Source organism: Manis pentadactyla, chromosome 12 (assembly GCF_030020395.1).
Source record: "Manis pentadactyla isolate mManPen7 chromosome 12, mManPen7.hap1, whole genome shotgun sequence".
NCBI lineage: Eukaryota > Metazoa > Chordata > Mammalia > Pholidota > Manidae > Manis > Manis pentadactyla.
Window position 1 is genome coordinate 11,580,032 of NC_080030.1, and position 14,979 is coordinate 11,595,010.

Here is a 14,979-nt window from a genome sequence, read left to right on the forward strand (position 1 = left end):
CGCCGGGGGCCCGGTGGAAGGCCCTCCCCGCGTCTGCCCACCCACGCGGCACCCCGGCGCACAGAGGAGGCAGAGGCCAGGTGGCGGCGGCGCGATGTGTTTATTGGCGCGGGGACGCGTGGCGGTCACAGCGCCACGACGCAGTCGGTGCCCGTGTACCCTGGCAGGCGCAGAGCGAACTTGCGGCGCACGTCGTCGGGCACGAACCTGCCGGCGACGAAGTGGTGGCGCCCGGAGAAGCGGCCCGCGCAGCGCTTGGGCGCCGTGAGCGACACGAGCACATCCGGCCGGAGCCCGTCCTCCGTCTCCCCGCCGCCGGTCTCCGCGTCCCAGCCTGAGGGGGGACGGCGGGAGGGGGGTCGGGAGCTGCGAGGGGTGCTGGCCTCACAGTCCTGCCGCCTCGACGGCCGCTTCCCCTCCCCCGTGAGATGCGGCCTCTGCTCTCTGACCCGCCTCAGCGGAGCCTCTGCCCGCAGACTCGTCTCCCCCTGTCCTGGGAGGGGTTTCCCTCCCCCTCTGACCGGAGCCTCTGCCCTCAGACTTTTCTGCCCTTTTTCCCACCTGCTACCCAGTCTTTCTCCTGCATGTGACGCAGCCTCTGCCTTCACAGTACATCATTCCCACCTGTGGCCCTTCCCCAGTGAGACCCATGCCTCTGCTCTGACCCAGCATCTGTCTCCCTCCCTGTCAATCCTGAGCTTCTCCACTCAGACTAGAGCCGTTTTCCATCCAGACTTCCCGGCTGGCCTTACCTCTCTGACCAGATGCCCACTCTCTACCCAGAGGACACAACTGCCTCCCTCCTCAGGCAAAGCTCCTCCATCGGGCCTGTCCCCTCACCCCAGGTTCTTGCATCTGCTAACACAGGCCCCCCTCACCACCCAGTTTCAGCATCTGTCCGCTGACTAGACATCCCTGCCTTTACCCTCAGACTAGGTCTTGTCTTTTGAGTTGACAGCACCCCAACCCCTCCCTCGTTAGCCTCTGCCACTTCTCTAACGAGCCTCCACCTCCAGACTGGGGGCTTTGCCTTCTCTCCGGCCTCTGACCAGAGTCTGGGCCCACTAACTAAAAGCCTCCTCCCTCTGACCTTAACCCTCCCTTCTGTGACCCTAGCCTTCATCCTCAGACCAGACAGCCCACATCCTCACAGACAACCCCTGCTCTGTGGCTCCTGGCTGGGATGGCCCTGGGGTCTTGCAAGCCTGGGGATGTTCCGTTGAGTCCAGCCACCCCCGTGGAGGGTCTGGCTGGCCAGCAGCTGTTTGTTCTGTCTGCCCATTGCCTAATGGCTCCAACAGGCACGGGGCGGCGGCCAGGGCAGGCAAGGCCTTTGCCGAGTGAGCTCACGTCTGCCCGGGTAACTGGCCCAGGGTGGGCAGCGGGCAGGCTGGGCTGGATGCTGGGGGGAGAGGGACACAGGGTCACATGGACAGCATCTATGTGATGGTCTTCGCCGTCCACGGGCTGGACGTGAGCTGCAGTCTCCCCCAGAGTGCATGACCCGTCCACACCAGGGAAACAGGCTCAGAGTGGACAGACAGGTTGAGGCCACCCAAAGCCAGTGTACCCAAGGCCCCCCAACCCGCCTCCACCTGGCATGCCTGAGGGAATGTCCAGGCTCACAAGGGGGATGGACAGCAGTTTGAGCGTGGCCAGCGTGCGTATGCAGGGGCCCCCAACCTCACAAGGTTCCACGCCGGGGCCCAGCACAGCATCCACCACCAGCCTGTAGGCATCATTGATGAGCTGGACCTGGGAGGACACGCAGGGTCAGGGAGGCCTTGGGCCATTGTCTCCCCACCTTCCTCCCTCAGTCACCACTGAGCACTGACCTCTGCGGGCAGATAGGATAGAAAGGGGATGTCCATTTTCTCACACTGGGTAGTCAGGTCGCGGTGCAGCAGGTCGAGGGAGCGGGTGGGGTAGAAGATGGTCGGTTCATACTCCTGGGGGGGCGGGAAGGAGTCAGCACTGGGGGCCCTCCCAGTGTCCCCAGGGCCTTAGCCCCCAGACCTGGGTACAGGCAGCAGACCCTGCCTGGGGCAAGCTCTGAAACATCAAGAGGAGGAAGCAATTTCTGCAGGGACAGTGTTGGGGGTAACCCTGGGAAGCTGAAGGGGTCCCTGTTACTCACAAACACCCGCAGGTGCCGGGCACAGACCAGCCCCACAGCCCCGTTCTGCTCTGGGCCGCACACGACCAGCACAGTCCTCTGCTTCCGGGAGAGAGCAGGCAAGGGGAACACCTGGTAGGGGACACGGCAAAGGCAAAGGCATGGCACTGGGCATGTCTTCTTGCTCAGGTGGGGAAACTGAGGCCCAGAGTTGAGGAAGGGACAGGCCATGGGCCTGCAGGCAATAGGCTAGGACAGGAAGAGAGGCATTCTGGGTGAGACACTCTTGGGGTCTGTTTCCTCGTTGGAGGCTCAGAGTCCTTGCCTCAGGCTCTGCCAAGTGGAAGCAGGAAAACGTGCCTCCTGCCACTGCGCCCTGAGGGAGGTTTGTTTACTCTCAGTCTGAGTTGCAGACATTCTTCCACCTTTTTCCACTGCCCCTCCCCCACCCGTGTTTCCAGGCCTGGCCCCTCCCAGGGCGGGGTGGGGAGGGGGGTACTTTTCCAGCCTGAGATGCCCTGTCCCTCTCCGTCTGCCAGTCTTCATGGCTCTGGCTTTCTCCTTGTATCTCTGACTCTCTGTGTCTCCAGTTTGTCTCTCTCTGTCACAGTCTCTATCTCTCATACTCTGTGCCTCCCTTAAATGCAGGAGTTAAGACACTGGTGTTTGAGTCCCAGCCCTGCCTGACTCTCTGTGGCCCCTCCTCTCCCAGCCTCAGTTGCCTGTATCAAACGGGAGTGCCAACAGCTCTGATGGGCACGGGGGTGGGGCAGTGTTCTCCCAGCCAGGGCTGGCTCCTGGGGGCCTGGCTGCACTCTATCCTCCCACCACACACAGGGGAAGTTACTCCCTTTCTGAGTCCCCTCCCCAAGATTTGAGCGAGCCCCTGACCCACCCTGATCATGTCCGGCACAGCACCACACCAGGCCCGGAGCCTGAGAGGGCGTCCGGGTGACAGGGGCCAGTCTCAGACATCCCGGGACTTTCAGGGCCAGAACTGGACGGCTGGTTACCAAAGGCCAGGCAAGAGCTCACTACACCGTGTTTGCTTTATGGCTCTGATTTGCACCATTTCCTTCTCCTCTGGGCACCTAGCTCAGGATATGTTTCATTTGGAAATAGGAACATTTAAGTAAAAAAAAAAAGAGAGAGAGAGGGAGTTCACTTAAAGATACTGAGTTTTTAAAAAAAGTATAGTGTGTAATAATGCAAAGAAGGAAGAAGGGAGGAAGAGCAGAGGAGGGTTACCCGCCTGATTCCATGGGGCACTTCTCTGAGGTGTGTGCATTTATGGACTGGTGTCGGTTTATTATTCTTTCCTCAAGGAGGAAACGGGCCCAGCGTGGTTTGGATCATCGCCCAAGGTGCTGGGTGGTAATATAGTCCTGGCTATTTCTCTTGTGTTACTTGCAGGCACCTGAAGGGCTGGAGGCTTGCCCCAGAGCAGGACACAGCTCTGCTTCCAACCCCTGATGCCCTGTGCAGGCCCCTCCCTGTCTCTGGACCTCAGTTTCCCCTCCTGTGATGTGGGGTTGCTTGGGGGTACTCAGACTGGAGGAGACCATAGCCCCCTTGAGCAAGACCTAGGAGGTGACAGGCAGGTGGTCATGTCTGTGCCTCAATGGCCCCAGACTGGTCCCTGCTCCCCAGCTTCTGAGTCTCTGGGGAACCCCAGGCTCTGCCCTGACCTTCACTGACATCCTTTGACTCGGCTGCCTGCCTGGCCCGAACCAGTGATGATCCTCCCTGGGTCTCAGTTTCCTCATCTGACTGACAGGCTGAGGTGGTCCCAAGCAAAGAGGGGTTCTTGGATGAACCATCCGGGCCACAGGGGTTGTGCACCTAGGCTTCAGCTCTCATGGGCTGGTCAAATGTTTGGGGTCAGGGCCAAGGGTCAGGTACCTTGGCCACAGCCACGGCGCTTGCATGGCCGCACAACTCCACCAGCTGCTGCCGCCCGAAGCGGTAATCCTCCAGAAGCTCCCGCTCCAGGGCGGCTGCCTCCGCAGTGCTGAAGGACAGAGTGGGAAGAGCAGCTCAGAGACACAGACACGGAGAGAGACCTGGAGACAGCAGCTCAGATGGAGCCAGAAATGCCCCACTAATGACCCCGGTCAGGCCCTGGCGCCGCCTTCCAACCTGTTTCCTTAGGGAGGCGCACAAGGTTTGAATGGAAGATCGGCCGTCAGTGGGAGGTTTAAAAGCCCAAACCTGAAGCGTAGGCGCCCTCTGGTGTTCTGGGAGGCGCATGTTGGTTCTACTGCCCCAGGCCCGTGCAGGCGCCCCCAACCCCGAAGGTGGGAGGAAGCAGGAGAAATGCAGCCTGAACTTTGACGCGGACGGTGGGCAGATTCCAGGCAGTGAAAACGACTGAGTGCACTCCAGGACATTGGAGGGGGCGGACTGGACTGGTGTCTGCGGAGCATGGGTTTTGAAGGTTGCAGAGGAGTTTGATGGCTCACTGAAGGAAGTGGATGTGCAGCCAGCAGGTATGAGACCCTTTGATGACCACTGTTCAGGAGCAGTAATAAAATTCAAATAATTGTGCAGAACAATGGGGCACACTTGCTGAGTGACAGGAATCTGTTTCACCTGACACCTGCTTCCTCCTTTGCAAAAGTGAAGGCAGGAGGGACTGAATCATTTATGTGGCCCAGTTCAAAATGCAAATGTGGGGCCCCTCTTTCAAAAATTATTAAGAATTTTGAGATGGTGACAGCACAGCATTAAACCAAGTGGTGGGCCCTTCTGGAATAACAACCTGCTAGCCCTGGCATGGGCTTCCAAGGGGCATGGGCATGGTTGGTGCAGAGAGGGAGAGCTGGCACTGAGGAGCTGAAGATGTTCCTCACTCCAGAATCAGGGGTGTGTGGCCAGAAGCCAGCCTCCCTTCAGCAGGACCCCTTCTGGCTGGAGGACAGCACCTAACGCTCAGCTCAACAGCCCCTATAGAATGGAATAATAATAATAATAATAAAATACCCAGGCCCAGAAGTTAGAAGAATATCCAACAACTCAGAGAAGCCAAGTGGCTTGCCCAGGCTCATGCAGGAAGCAAGCAGGAAAACTGCCCCTGCCACCCTTGGAGGCTGACTCTAGAGCCACAGACGGTGTGAGCAGAGAAGCAGAGTCAGACCCACAGAGGGCAGAGGTTTGTCGGGATGAATACTGAGCTTCCTTTCTTCAATTCTGTGAGCAGGAGACTGCCAACCATAGGCCAATTTTGCAGTGTGATCAGGCTGGGTGGCTGCAGGGGCATAGGGTGGGGAGCGAGGACTGCATGGGCTGGGGAGTCAGGGAGGGCTTCCGCAGGAGCTGACACTCTGCGAGGTGATCCAGACGGCAAGAACAGTGAAGGCCAAGGCTCTGTGGTGGGAATGACACTCTGGGAGCCCATGCGGATGGGGGAGATAGAGGCTTACGGCAGGGGGGCCACGTGCCCTGAGTCACGCAGCAACGAGAGTCAGACTCAATCCCAGCTCACCTCAGATGAGGTGAAGGACCAGGCGTGGAAAGGAGCTCACAGTGGGGCCAGCTAAAGGTACTCCCAGGGTGGGCTGGCCCAGCTCCTGGGTAGGAACGCTGGGGAAGACGAGCTTGGGAATGGGGCTCATTCCTCCGCCATCATCGTATGACAGCTCTGGCTGCGGCCTCCGTAGTGGAGGCTACCCATGACTCCTCTCCCTCTGTCCCGAAGCTGTGGCCTTGGGCCAGCACTGGGAACGGTACCGTCCTAACTGGTCATTAGAGTGGTAAGGGGACGGCCAGGCGAGGGGCCTGGGATGGTGGCCGCAGAGGCTCTGGGTAAGCCTGCGAGGGCATTAGGACCAGTGAGGAGAGGGACAGGGCAGAGGTGTTGTGGGGCTCAGTGTCGGGGGGACAGAGGAAGGGGCTGTCAGGAGGGTGCCCCTTGCTCCTTCCTACCTCAGCTCGCAGAGGAGAGGAGCTCCCACTATCAGAGTTTCCCCACCAGCCCAGAGGGCTGGGCGGACCTGGTTCCACAGGGGCCTGAGCCAGGCGTCCCAACTTGCTTAAGAGAGAGGGATCTTTGGGAGGGGACGCCCTAAGGCCAGGGCTCCTGCGCCCTACCTCCCCTGCCTCTCCCCGTCCTCCCACCTCCTCCCGCCAGCGTGCCACCATTGCTCACCGGGCTGCCTGCAGCCGTCCCACAACACCCAAACTCCTCTTCAACACACTTTGAAAACCTGAACCCCAGACTGCATTGCCCACCCCCGTCCCAAATCCTCCTATGGCTTCCCAGGAGTCAAAGAATATTCAAATCCCTCACCACGCCTACATGTCCCCCACCTCACTGCCTCCTCTCCCCTTGCCCCCCACATCCCACTCCCACCCACCCCACAGTGCCCCATCCTTCTCACTTGGCATTTGAGTCCCCACCATCCCCGCACAAGGTGAAATCGCAGCTCCATCTTCCAGAACATTCTTCTCCCCCTGCCTAGGATGAGCTGGGACTCTAGGCTGCACCTGGATCTCAGTCCCTGGACGGTATCTGCCCTGGGAAGAGGACTGTGTGGACAGGGCTGAGGCGGTCAACAAGGGGCTGTTGGGTGAATCTGGTTTCCCGTGAGGTCCACAGCCCTATTTGGGGCCTCTCGTCCCACAGGAGGGGGACTCAGGACGAGGGGAGACAGCCACAGCTGCCAGCTTCAGACCCCTGACACGTGGCCCATGTGTTTAGAAATTGCCCCAGTCCTGGCACAGGTAGTGGTTGTCCTGTTTGAGCCTTAGTTTCCCCTCTGGACAAGGGGACTCCAACGCGGGTATGAGCCCTTTGAGCACTAGGAGAGCTCAGCTCATCCCAGACGGACAAGGAGCGGCGGGCTCCAGGCTCCCTGGGAGGGAGGGACAGCGCGGTGAGCCCTGGACCAGCGGGGCCAGCAAGATGGGGAGTCCCCAGCGGTGCTGATGAATAATGCATGAGGGGCGGGCCCACCACGGTTGCAGTTTCCCAGGGAACATGGCTCGGGTGGCGCTGGCTGCGGCAGGTACAGTGGCTCCAGCCCCACGACTCCCCCGGGCCCCATCCCACGGCTGCGCCCCTCCCGGGCTGACCTGAGGAAACGTCGCTCTTCCGGCGCCGCCGCCAGGTCCGGAACAGCCGCGCAGCTCATGGCCAAGGTGTACGGGACGCGCACCGCCGCCTCCGCCATTTAAGCGCAGCCCCAGCCGGGACGCACCGCCCGCTGCGCGTCCGCTAATCAGGCGGCGCCGCGGAGGCGCTGCGGGCGGCCATTGGCCGACAGCGGGGGACTTAACCCTCTCACGCCGTGGCAGAGCTGCCCGCAGGCGCGCCGGCAAGACCGAGGCGCGGATCTGGGCAGGGAAACGAGGTCCGGGGGATTCCGGACCGGTCACACCGCTGTGGGATCCTGGTCCAGGAGCACGGGGTTCCCCGCCTCTGCCGCCAGGGCTCTCCTCTCCAGGTCCCCCTCCCACCCCTGTGCCCGCGTGAAGAAGCCCCAAGACTGGAGAGGTGGGCTGTTGACAAGCAGTTTCAAATGGTGGAAGGATCCCGGGATATTTGGGGGTCGAGGTTGATGGACCCAGAGGCAGCCTCTGGGTGGGTTTTAAGGCACCCCGCCTGTCATCTTCTGCTGGAGTCCCCAGATCTAGTCTGTGTGGCCCCATCCCAGTTAGCCGCAAGGACACAGGCAGGCCCGTCTCCACAGCCTTTATTCCGTCCTGGTGGGGAGGCGGCAGGGGCTGGTGGTCTGAGCGCCGCAGGCCCCCTACATGTACCACAGGAAGCCGTAGGTGTTGCGGATGATCTCCTCGCTCGGGCGCAGCCCATAGAGCTCCCCCATCACGGGGGTCACCCAGCGCGTGGTGTGGAACACGGACTCTCCCACCTGCGGGGACAACAGGGATCGGTGGGGTGCAGCTGCCCCCTTAGGCCCGCACCGCCTGCTGGGACCCACCCTGGCAGTCAGCGCCCACATTAAAATAGGGGCTGCCTTCCTATATACAGAGAATACAAGTAATGATTCTACAGCATCTTACTACGCTGATGGACAGTGACCGTAATGGGGTATGTGGGGGGCACTTGATGATGGGGGGAGTCTAGTAACCATGTTGTTCATGTAATTGTTCATTAGCGATACCAAAACTTTAAAAAGTCGGGGGCTGCCTTCCCCGCCGCACACCTGGCACCCACCCCTCTCGCTTCAGGTTTTCCTTGGGAGGTTGCGTTTCTGCAGCGGACTGGACCCCGCCCTCCCTGCCTGGGACCCACCTTCCAGTTGGGCACATCTTTCATGATGATGGCCTCCTCCTCCAGGTTTTCCCGAAGCATCTGTAGCACCCTGCAGGGACAGCGTGGGAGGTGGGGGCCTCATTATGTTGCCTGATGCGCCCGCCAGGGCTCTCCACGTTCCAGTCCCCACCACTTCCTGCTGCTTCAGGCCCTGCGCACTGAGCCTTCTCCTTTCCCCTCCTCCCGGGGCAAACCTGCTGTCCTCCAGCGGCAGCCCAACACCCCCTCCTTCAGGAAACCTTTCCATCTTCCTACTTGGGTCTTTAAGTCAAGTCTGGGGACGCTCTGACCGTGCAAGCACACAGCTGCCAGGCTCCACGAGCATTCTGGCCCTGCCCCGAGCTGAAGCCAGAGGCCCTCAGGCCTGTGGCCTCTCAACCCTGGCCTGGCAGCCCCACCTCCGGTCCTTCTCTGCCTGCAGCAGTGGCATCAGTGCAATACGGGCCTCGAAGTCCTCGATCTGCAAGCGCCTGTGAAACCCCAAAACCGACAGTCACGTCAGACCAGGCTGGGGTGAGGGGCAGAAGACATGAGCCTCAGACACTCCGGGTGATGCGTGGGGAAGGGTTTGCGGGAGAAGTGAGCAGGTGGGGCAGGGCAGGGGTGGTGGGCTCTGCCCACAGATGCCTAAAATGAGGGTGAGGGGACATGCAGCTAGCACATAGCACAAGCACCCTTCGGCCTACAAGACTTCTGGCTTCACACTTTCCTTTCAATTAAAACCCTCTTTTCATGTTAAAACTCACCCTGCCCTGATGACTGGTGAAGCCCCGGGGGTGGGGAGAGTTCATCACAGGGCTCTGGATGGTACAAAACCACACCCCTTCATCTCAGAATACCCGTGGGGTGTGAGCCCAGGGAAGGTGGGGCCTGTGCACTGTACGGGGCTCCCTTCTTCTCCCTGCTCTGCAGTGTCTTCCAAGCCCCAGCGCCATCTGCGCTCAGAGAGCAGCACCCAGGGATGTGACCCAGGGAGAGGCTGACTGCCCTGTGTCCTCATCACCAGGAAGCTTGCAGCAGTGCAGAGAAGGGTCTGGATGAATGCCAAGCCCCACCCCAGCCCCAGGTCCCAGGGTAGCATCCCCACCCCAGGCTGCTGCCCCCACCCCAGCAGCACTCTGTTGTCACTACTGTGTCCACCCCCTCTGCAGGTGGCACGTCCCAGACCTCATCTGTCCAGTGTGGGGCCCCACTATCTGGCACCCCCAGAAGCTCGAGTTCATGCAACAGTGCTGAGCACCCACCCCAGGTAGGGTCCTCTCCAGCACCACCCTCAGATACCCAGCCTCAAGGGTGAGCGAGCTCAAGGGTTGGGGGACAGTGCTAAGGACACGTGACACAAGATAGGACAGGGTGGAGGGGCCCACAGTCAGAGGTCAATGAGGAGGAGACACCTGCTATGGCAGCCGGCAAGCTTGCAGGTGGCTGGAATCTGAGCCTAGGCCACAGCAGGCGTCGGTCCCTCAGGTCCCATGTGACTGGCAGGGCCATCGTCTTGGGTGGCCATTTTCTAAGCCCTGATAATCTGCACTGCCTGGTCACCACTGACAAAAACTGCCAGGGCAGCCCATCCTGGGCTTGCCCCTTGGCCTCAGGTCCTAGGGCACAGGGCCCCCCAGCCAGGGCCTACCTGCGCTCGCGGTTCCACTTCATCATGCTCCAGTACCCGAAGAGCAGGGCCCCAATGCACACAGCAAACATGCTGTAGCCTGTGGGGAGACGGGGGCCACCTCAGCACCTGCACACGCCAGGCAGGCCACCCCGTGCCGCGCCTGCCTGTGATGTCTGCCTGCTCACTGTGCAAATACTCCAGAAACATGGTTGGTGGGGAGGGGAAAGCCAGGGCCCTGTCTATCATGTATTTTTTGTCTTTGTGGAGGGTCCAGAGCCCCTCCCATAGCCGCCCCCTCCTCAGCAGCTGCAGACTACCCTCTGTCCCAGCCACCCGCTCTGCCTCCAGGCCAGGGCTTCCGGAAGGTAGGGGCTGCAGAACCGGGTGGGGACTGCAGGAGGGCATGAGAGTCTAGATGTTTATGGTTGGGTGGTCCTAGCCCCACCAACCTTCTAGAAGGTCATTTGGTTTCCAGGCACCATGTGGGTCCTCATGAGTTGGGATGTTGTCTGCAGCTAGGTCCCAGCTCCATGGTGGCTGCCTGGGCCACCTCCCTGAATGCAGCCCACAGGGGGCTGGACAGGGCTTCCAGAGGCAGCAGTCCCCTCCAGGGGCCGCTCAGCACCCCTGGGTTCCCAGGGTGCGGCTGCCTCCCGGCCCAGTGGGGTCGAGACCCCTGCCTGGACACAGGGAACGGAAGCGGTCATGAATATTTACTGACCAGCGGACACCTGCACTGCAATCCTCACTGCCGGGCCACAGGCACCTGGGGTCTTCAGGGAGGCTCAGCTGCCTGGGGTCTAACTCACCCAGAGCTCCCTAACTTTTGCATATTGGTCTCCTTTGGATGGGCCTCATGGTTGCTGGGACAAACTGCCGAGTTCGACTAGGCTGAGCTCCAGGTATCACCCAGTAAATGACCAGCAAATGGTGGGTCAAGCAGAGGCCACTCCCTGGGCCTAGTCGGGGGCAGAGCTGGTGCTCTGGGAGTGTGGTGGGGGTGCCTGCACTGTCCCCGTCCCCATCTTTCACCTTCCGCTTGGCTCAGGTCCACGGCTCATCTGGACCCTGACGGCCCCAAAGATGAGTGAGAAACTGGCTCGATTTTTTTATCCTTAGTTAAACCTGCTAAAAACATGAGTTCAGGGTAGGACACTTCCTTGTTAAGAGAGGCAGGGTAGCAAGGGCGCTGTGGTTCCTGGGCTCAGAGGCAGGGCCTCTCCAAGGAGCCTGAATGCCAGGACCAGCTCCCAGGGCCCCTGTGGCACTCACACGCAGCCGGCCACCTGTGCCGGAACTTGGACCTCTCTCTGCAGGGCGGGAGCGTCTCATCAGAACTGCCTCGTTCTTTTCAACAGCCGCAGGGAAGCCCAGGGCCTCTTCTGACCCTGCCCCAGGGGACCAGGGGACAGTCCTGGGGTGTCCTAGTAGAGACCCTGTGCCCTCGCACTGGGCACCCTGCCATTGGGCCCTCTGGAAGATAGAGCCCAAGACCTAGGGGGCCTCTAACTCATCTTTCTTGCTGACAGCTGCGAGGCTGAGACCCCAGGCCCTCATGCGAGCTGGCGGGGAGGGGTCTATGCCTCAGGAGCTGCCAGTCTGGCGGGGGAAGCTGACTAGGGGCATGTACAGAGGGGGTGCAGGCCATGTGAAAAGACCTAAATAAATGGAAACATACCGTGTTCATGTGTCAAAACAACATTAACCAGATGGTAGCACTCTCCCGTTTGAGGTAGATTCAACGCAGATCCCATCAGAATCCCAACTTTCCCCCAACCAGCCCCAAAGAAATTGGCAAGCAGATAGTGAAATGCACACAAAAACACAAGGGAGCAAATTAGCCAAGACAATTCTGAAGAACAAAGTTGGAGGACTTGCACTTCATGATTTCAAAACTTGTCACACAGCTGTGTGTACAAGACAAGAGAGCCTGGCATGGCCTAAGGACAGACATGTACTTGATGGAACAGAGCTGAGTCCAGAAATAAGTGCCCACATTTATGGTCAATTGATTTTGGACAAGAGCGCCAAGACAAATCAATGGGGAAGGAACAGTCTTTTCAGCAAATTGGACAACTGGAGAGTCACATGCAAAAGAATCAAGTGTGCTTCTTCCCCTCCACACACACAGAAGTTAACTCAAAATGGATCGAAGACTTCAACGTCAGAACTAAAGCTATAAAACTTTTAGACAACAGGATGATGTGAGAAGCACGAGTGACCAATAAAAAGAAAAAAGATGAACTGGACATCACTGAAATTAAACGCTTGTGCTGCAAAGGACACCACCGACAAGGTGAAAAGCCAGAATAGGAGAAAGTATTTGCAAATCATCTCTCAGATAATAGAATGGTACCCAAAATATATAAAGAACTCTCAAAATACAGTAATAAAAAGATGAACGGCCCAACTAAAAATGTGTCAAGGACCTGAACAGACATTTCTCCAAGGAAGATCTACAAATGGCCAACACACACATGAAAAGATGCTCCGTGTCATTAGTCACCAGAGAATTGCAAATCAAAACCACAGTGAGATCCCACCTCACACTGACTAGGAGGGCTAGATTTTTAAAACAAGGAAAATTACCATTGTGGCCATTCAACAAGCAGTAACTGAACGCAGGCACAAAACCAAAGACCAGAAGGGGCATCTACCTCACCCCTCGGCAGCCAGCAAAGACGGTGGGTTTGCGATGGCTATAATGCAAGTTGGTGGAAAAGGGTGTGATCAGGAGACCTGACCCTAGAGACTGGTATTTTGGACACACAGGGGGTTCTGCTGTCATGCACTGGGAGAGAACGAGGACAAAGAGCATGTCTGTGACTTGAAAATAAAAAAAGACGCTGAACACGAGTTGTCAAGGGAGACCTGAGGGCTGAGATCCTTCTGCGGCCTGGTCTGGGTGAGGGTCACACACTGCACAGGACTACACAGTCCTCGAGCTGCATACCTGAGGGGTGCACTCGACTCCAGGGGAGAAATATGGTTATGTCAGATCACATGTTCGCGCAGTATGATCTGGGGTAAGCTGAGTGCCCCTGTGGTGCCAGATCGGGCGTGCTGGGTAAGGCCCTTGGGGTAGATTTGTGAACAGAAGTAAAAAAGCAGCAGCAGTGTACAGAGACTACCTGGACAGCAAAGCATAAAGCATTTATCTGGCCCTTATAGAAAAAATTTGCCCATCTCTGTTCTGGGATATATCGAGAAAAAAGAGAAAAAATCAGGAAGGGGTTGAGGAAGGCTTGAATTTTAACCTTCCTATAGATTGAATTACTTTTTCTTTAAACTATGGCAACAAATTCTTTTTTTTTAAATCGAAGCTTAATTTGCCTAACATACAGATTTTAAATGTTGAGTTATGGTAAATGTATTCACCCTTAACTTGCTTTAAATTTTGTATTTCTCTTGTTAACCCTGGGTGCAGTTTGGGTTCCTTTTACTTTCTGTTACATTTTCCTGTGTTTAAACTCAATGACGAATCTGCAAATGGTCATCAAAACATTTGAAAAATTTAAGAACACATATTGCCGGGACATCTGGCAAGCGGGCACCAAATTTTGCTCTGGGTGGCCTTGGGGGCAGGGCGCAGCCTCTCTTGGGCCTCAGTTTCCCCACCTGTGAAACCAACGTGTGGCCAAGAGAGAAGGGCATGGCTTAAACGAATCTAAATTTGTTTTTGTTTTTTCTTAAGCAATTACAATTATCTGGCACATGTCTTTCTCAGGAGGTGCTATGCAATGGAAAGGGGACTGGACAGAGTTAGAAGCTAGGTCTGCCACAGTTTTTTTTTTTGGTATCATTAACGTACAATTATATGAGCAACATTATGGTTACTAGACTCCCCCTATTATCAAGTCCCCACCACATACCCCATTACAGTCACTGTCCATCAGCATAGTAAGATGCTATAGAATCACTACCTGTCTCCTCTGTGTTGTACCGCCTTCCCCATGCCCTCCCACCCTCCCCAGTCCCTTTCCCTTTGGTAACTGTTAGTCCATTCTTGGGTTCTGTGAGTCTGCTGCTGTTTTGTTCCTTCAGTTTTTGCCTTGTACTTATGCTCCACAGATGAGTGAAATCATGTGATACTTGTCTTTCTCCATCTGGCTTATTTTACTGAGCATAATATCCTCCAGCTCCATCCATGTTGTTGGAAATGGTAGGATCTGTTTTCTTCTTCTTTTTTTTGGATTTGTTTTCTTCTTATTGTTGAGTAATACTCCAATGTGTATATGTACCACATCTTCTTTATCCATTCATCTACTGATGGACACAGGTTGCTTCCATTTCTTGGCTAAACTAATCTAAATTTAAACCTCTGCAAATGGTTATAATAAGCGGGACCGAGAAGACAAGTAGGGACTCTGTGGCATCTTCCTACACTGATGGACAGTGACAGCAATGGGGTATGTGGTGGGTACTCGATAATATGGGTGAATGTAATAACCACATTGTCTTACTTCTGAACCCTTTGTAAGAGTGTATACCAATGCTACCTTAATTAAAAAAAAATAAGAGTAAATAAATAGATAATAAGCGGGACCGGCCTCTCCGGCCGTTAGGTGAGGGAGGCACAGGCCTCCGCCCGCGCTCCGCAGCTCGCCGTGGTCACCGCTGTTACTGCGGAGGCCCCCGGGGTCCGCCGCTCCGCCCGCCGTCACCCGCGGGAGACACTGAGGCCCGCTAGCGTCCCCGGAGCCCCGCCCCGACGGCCCACACCCTGACACACCCGCGCCGGGCGACACTGACCCGACAGTCCCCGACGGGGAAGATTCCGCTTGTAATCGATGGGGCCGTAGCCCCCCGGCGGGGGCATGTCCTGCTTCACCCGCGCTGCCGCCATGCTCGAAGAGCCATACGCTTCCGGCCGCGAGCGGAAGTTACGGAAACGGGGGTGGAGTGCCGCCATGCTGAGTGTGGCAGAAACTACAGTGCCATCTCGGGAACCTAGCACGCTGCCGCAGCGACTCCAGG

At 57.5% G+C, this 14,979-nt stretch overlaps 2 protein-coding genes across 4 annotated transcripts; both read right to left on the reverse strand.

The window, feature by feature from the left end:
* Nucleotides 1-82: 82 nt before the first annotated feature.
* Nucleotides 83-7,399, reverse strand: LOC118917613 (yjeF N-terminal domain-containing protein 3). Of its 3 annotated transcripts, none has more exons than XM_057490031.1 (6): nucleotides 7,190-7,399; nucleotides 4,019-4,127; nucleotides 2,138-2,248; nucleotides 1,836-1,949; nucleotides 1,605-1,755; nucleotides 83-334 (listed from the first exon to the last, which is right to left on the reverse strand). In XM_057490031.1, exons 1-6 carry the CDS (start codon nucleotides 7,285-7,287, stop codon nucleotides 126-128), a joined length of 792 nt encoding a protein of 263 aa, XP_057346014.1. In that variant the 5' UTR covers nucleotides 7,288-7,399; the 3' UTR covers nucleotides 83-125. The 3 variants fall into 3 exon arrangements, with proteins under 3 accessions (XP_057346014.1, XP_057346015.1, XP_036751543.1); XM_057490032.1 differs by lacking the exon at nucleotides 7,190-7,399 and adding an exon at nucleotides 7,071-7,111; XM_036895648.2 differs by lacking the exon at nucleotides 7,190-7,399 and adding an exon at nucleotides 4,328-4,929.
* Nucleotides 7,400-7,793: 394 nt separating this feature from the next.
* LOC130680047 (NADH dehydrogenase [ubiquinone] 1 alpha subcomplex subunit 13-like) lies at nucleotides 7,794-14,929 on the reverse strand. The gene is made up of 5 exons (XM_057490038.1): nucleotides 14,755-14,929; nucleotides 10,021-10,099; nucleotides 8,789-8,860; nucleotides 8,370-8,439; nucleotides 7,794-7,986 (listed from the first exon to the last, which is right to left on the reverse strand). Exons 1-5 carry the CDS (start codon nucleotides 14,912-14,914, stop codon nucleotides 7,867-7,869), a joined length of 501 nt encoding a protein of 166 aa, XP_057346021.1. The 5' UTR covers nucleotides 14,915-14,929; the 3' UTR covers nucleotides 7,794-7,866.
* Nucleotides 14,930-14,979: the final 50 nt, after the last annotated feature.

Bases quoted from the DNA above. Each gene is read 5' to 3' on its own strand.
- LOC118917613 (XM_036895648.2), bottom strand. From the start codon at position 4,542: ATGCTCCGCAGACACCAGTCCAGTCCGCCCCCTCCAATGTCCTGGAGT. The intron at 2,249-4,018 runs GTACCTGACCCT...GTCCCCTACCAG, and splicing joins GCGCCGTGGCTGTGGCCAAG to GTGTTCCCCTTGCCTGCTCT. The intron at 335-1,604 runs GCATGCCAGGTG...GTCCCCCCTCAG, and splicing joins GAGCCTGGACATTCCCTCAG to GCTGGGACGCGGAGACCGGC.
- LOC130680047 (XM_057490038.1), bottom strand. From the start codon at position 14,914: ATGGCGGCACTCCACCCCCGTTTCCGTAACTTCCGCTCGCGGCCGGAA. The intron at 8,861-10,020 runs GTAGGCCCTGGC...GGGGTTTCACAG, and splicing joins AAGTGGAACCGCGAGCGCAG to GCGCTTGCAGATCGAGGACT. The intron at 7,987-8,369 runs GTGGGTCCCAGG...TTGTCCCCGCAG, and splicing joins AAGATGTGCCCAACTGGAAG to GTGGGAGAGTCCGTGTTCCA.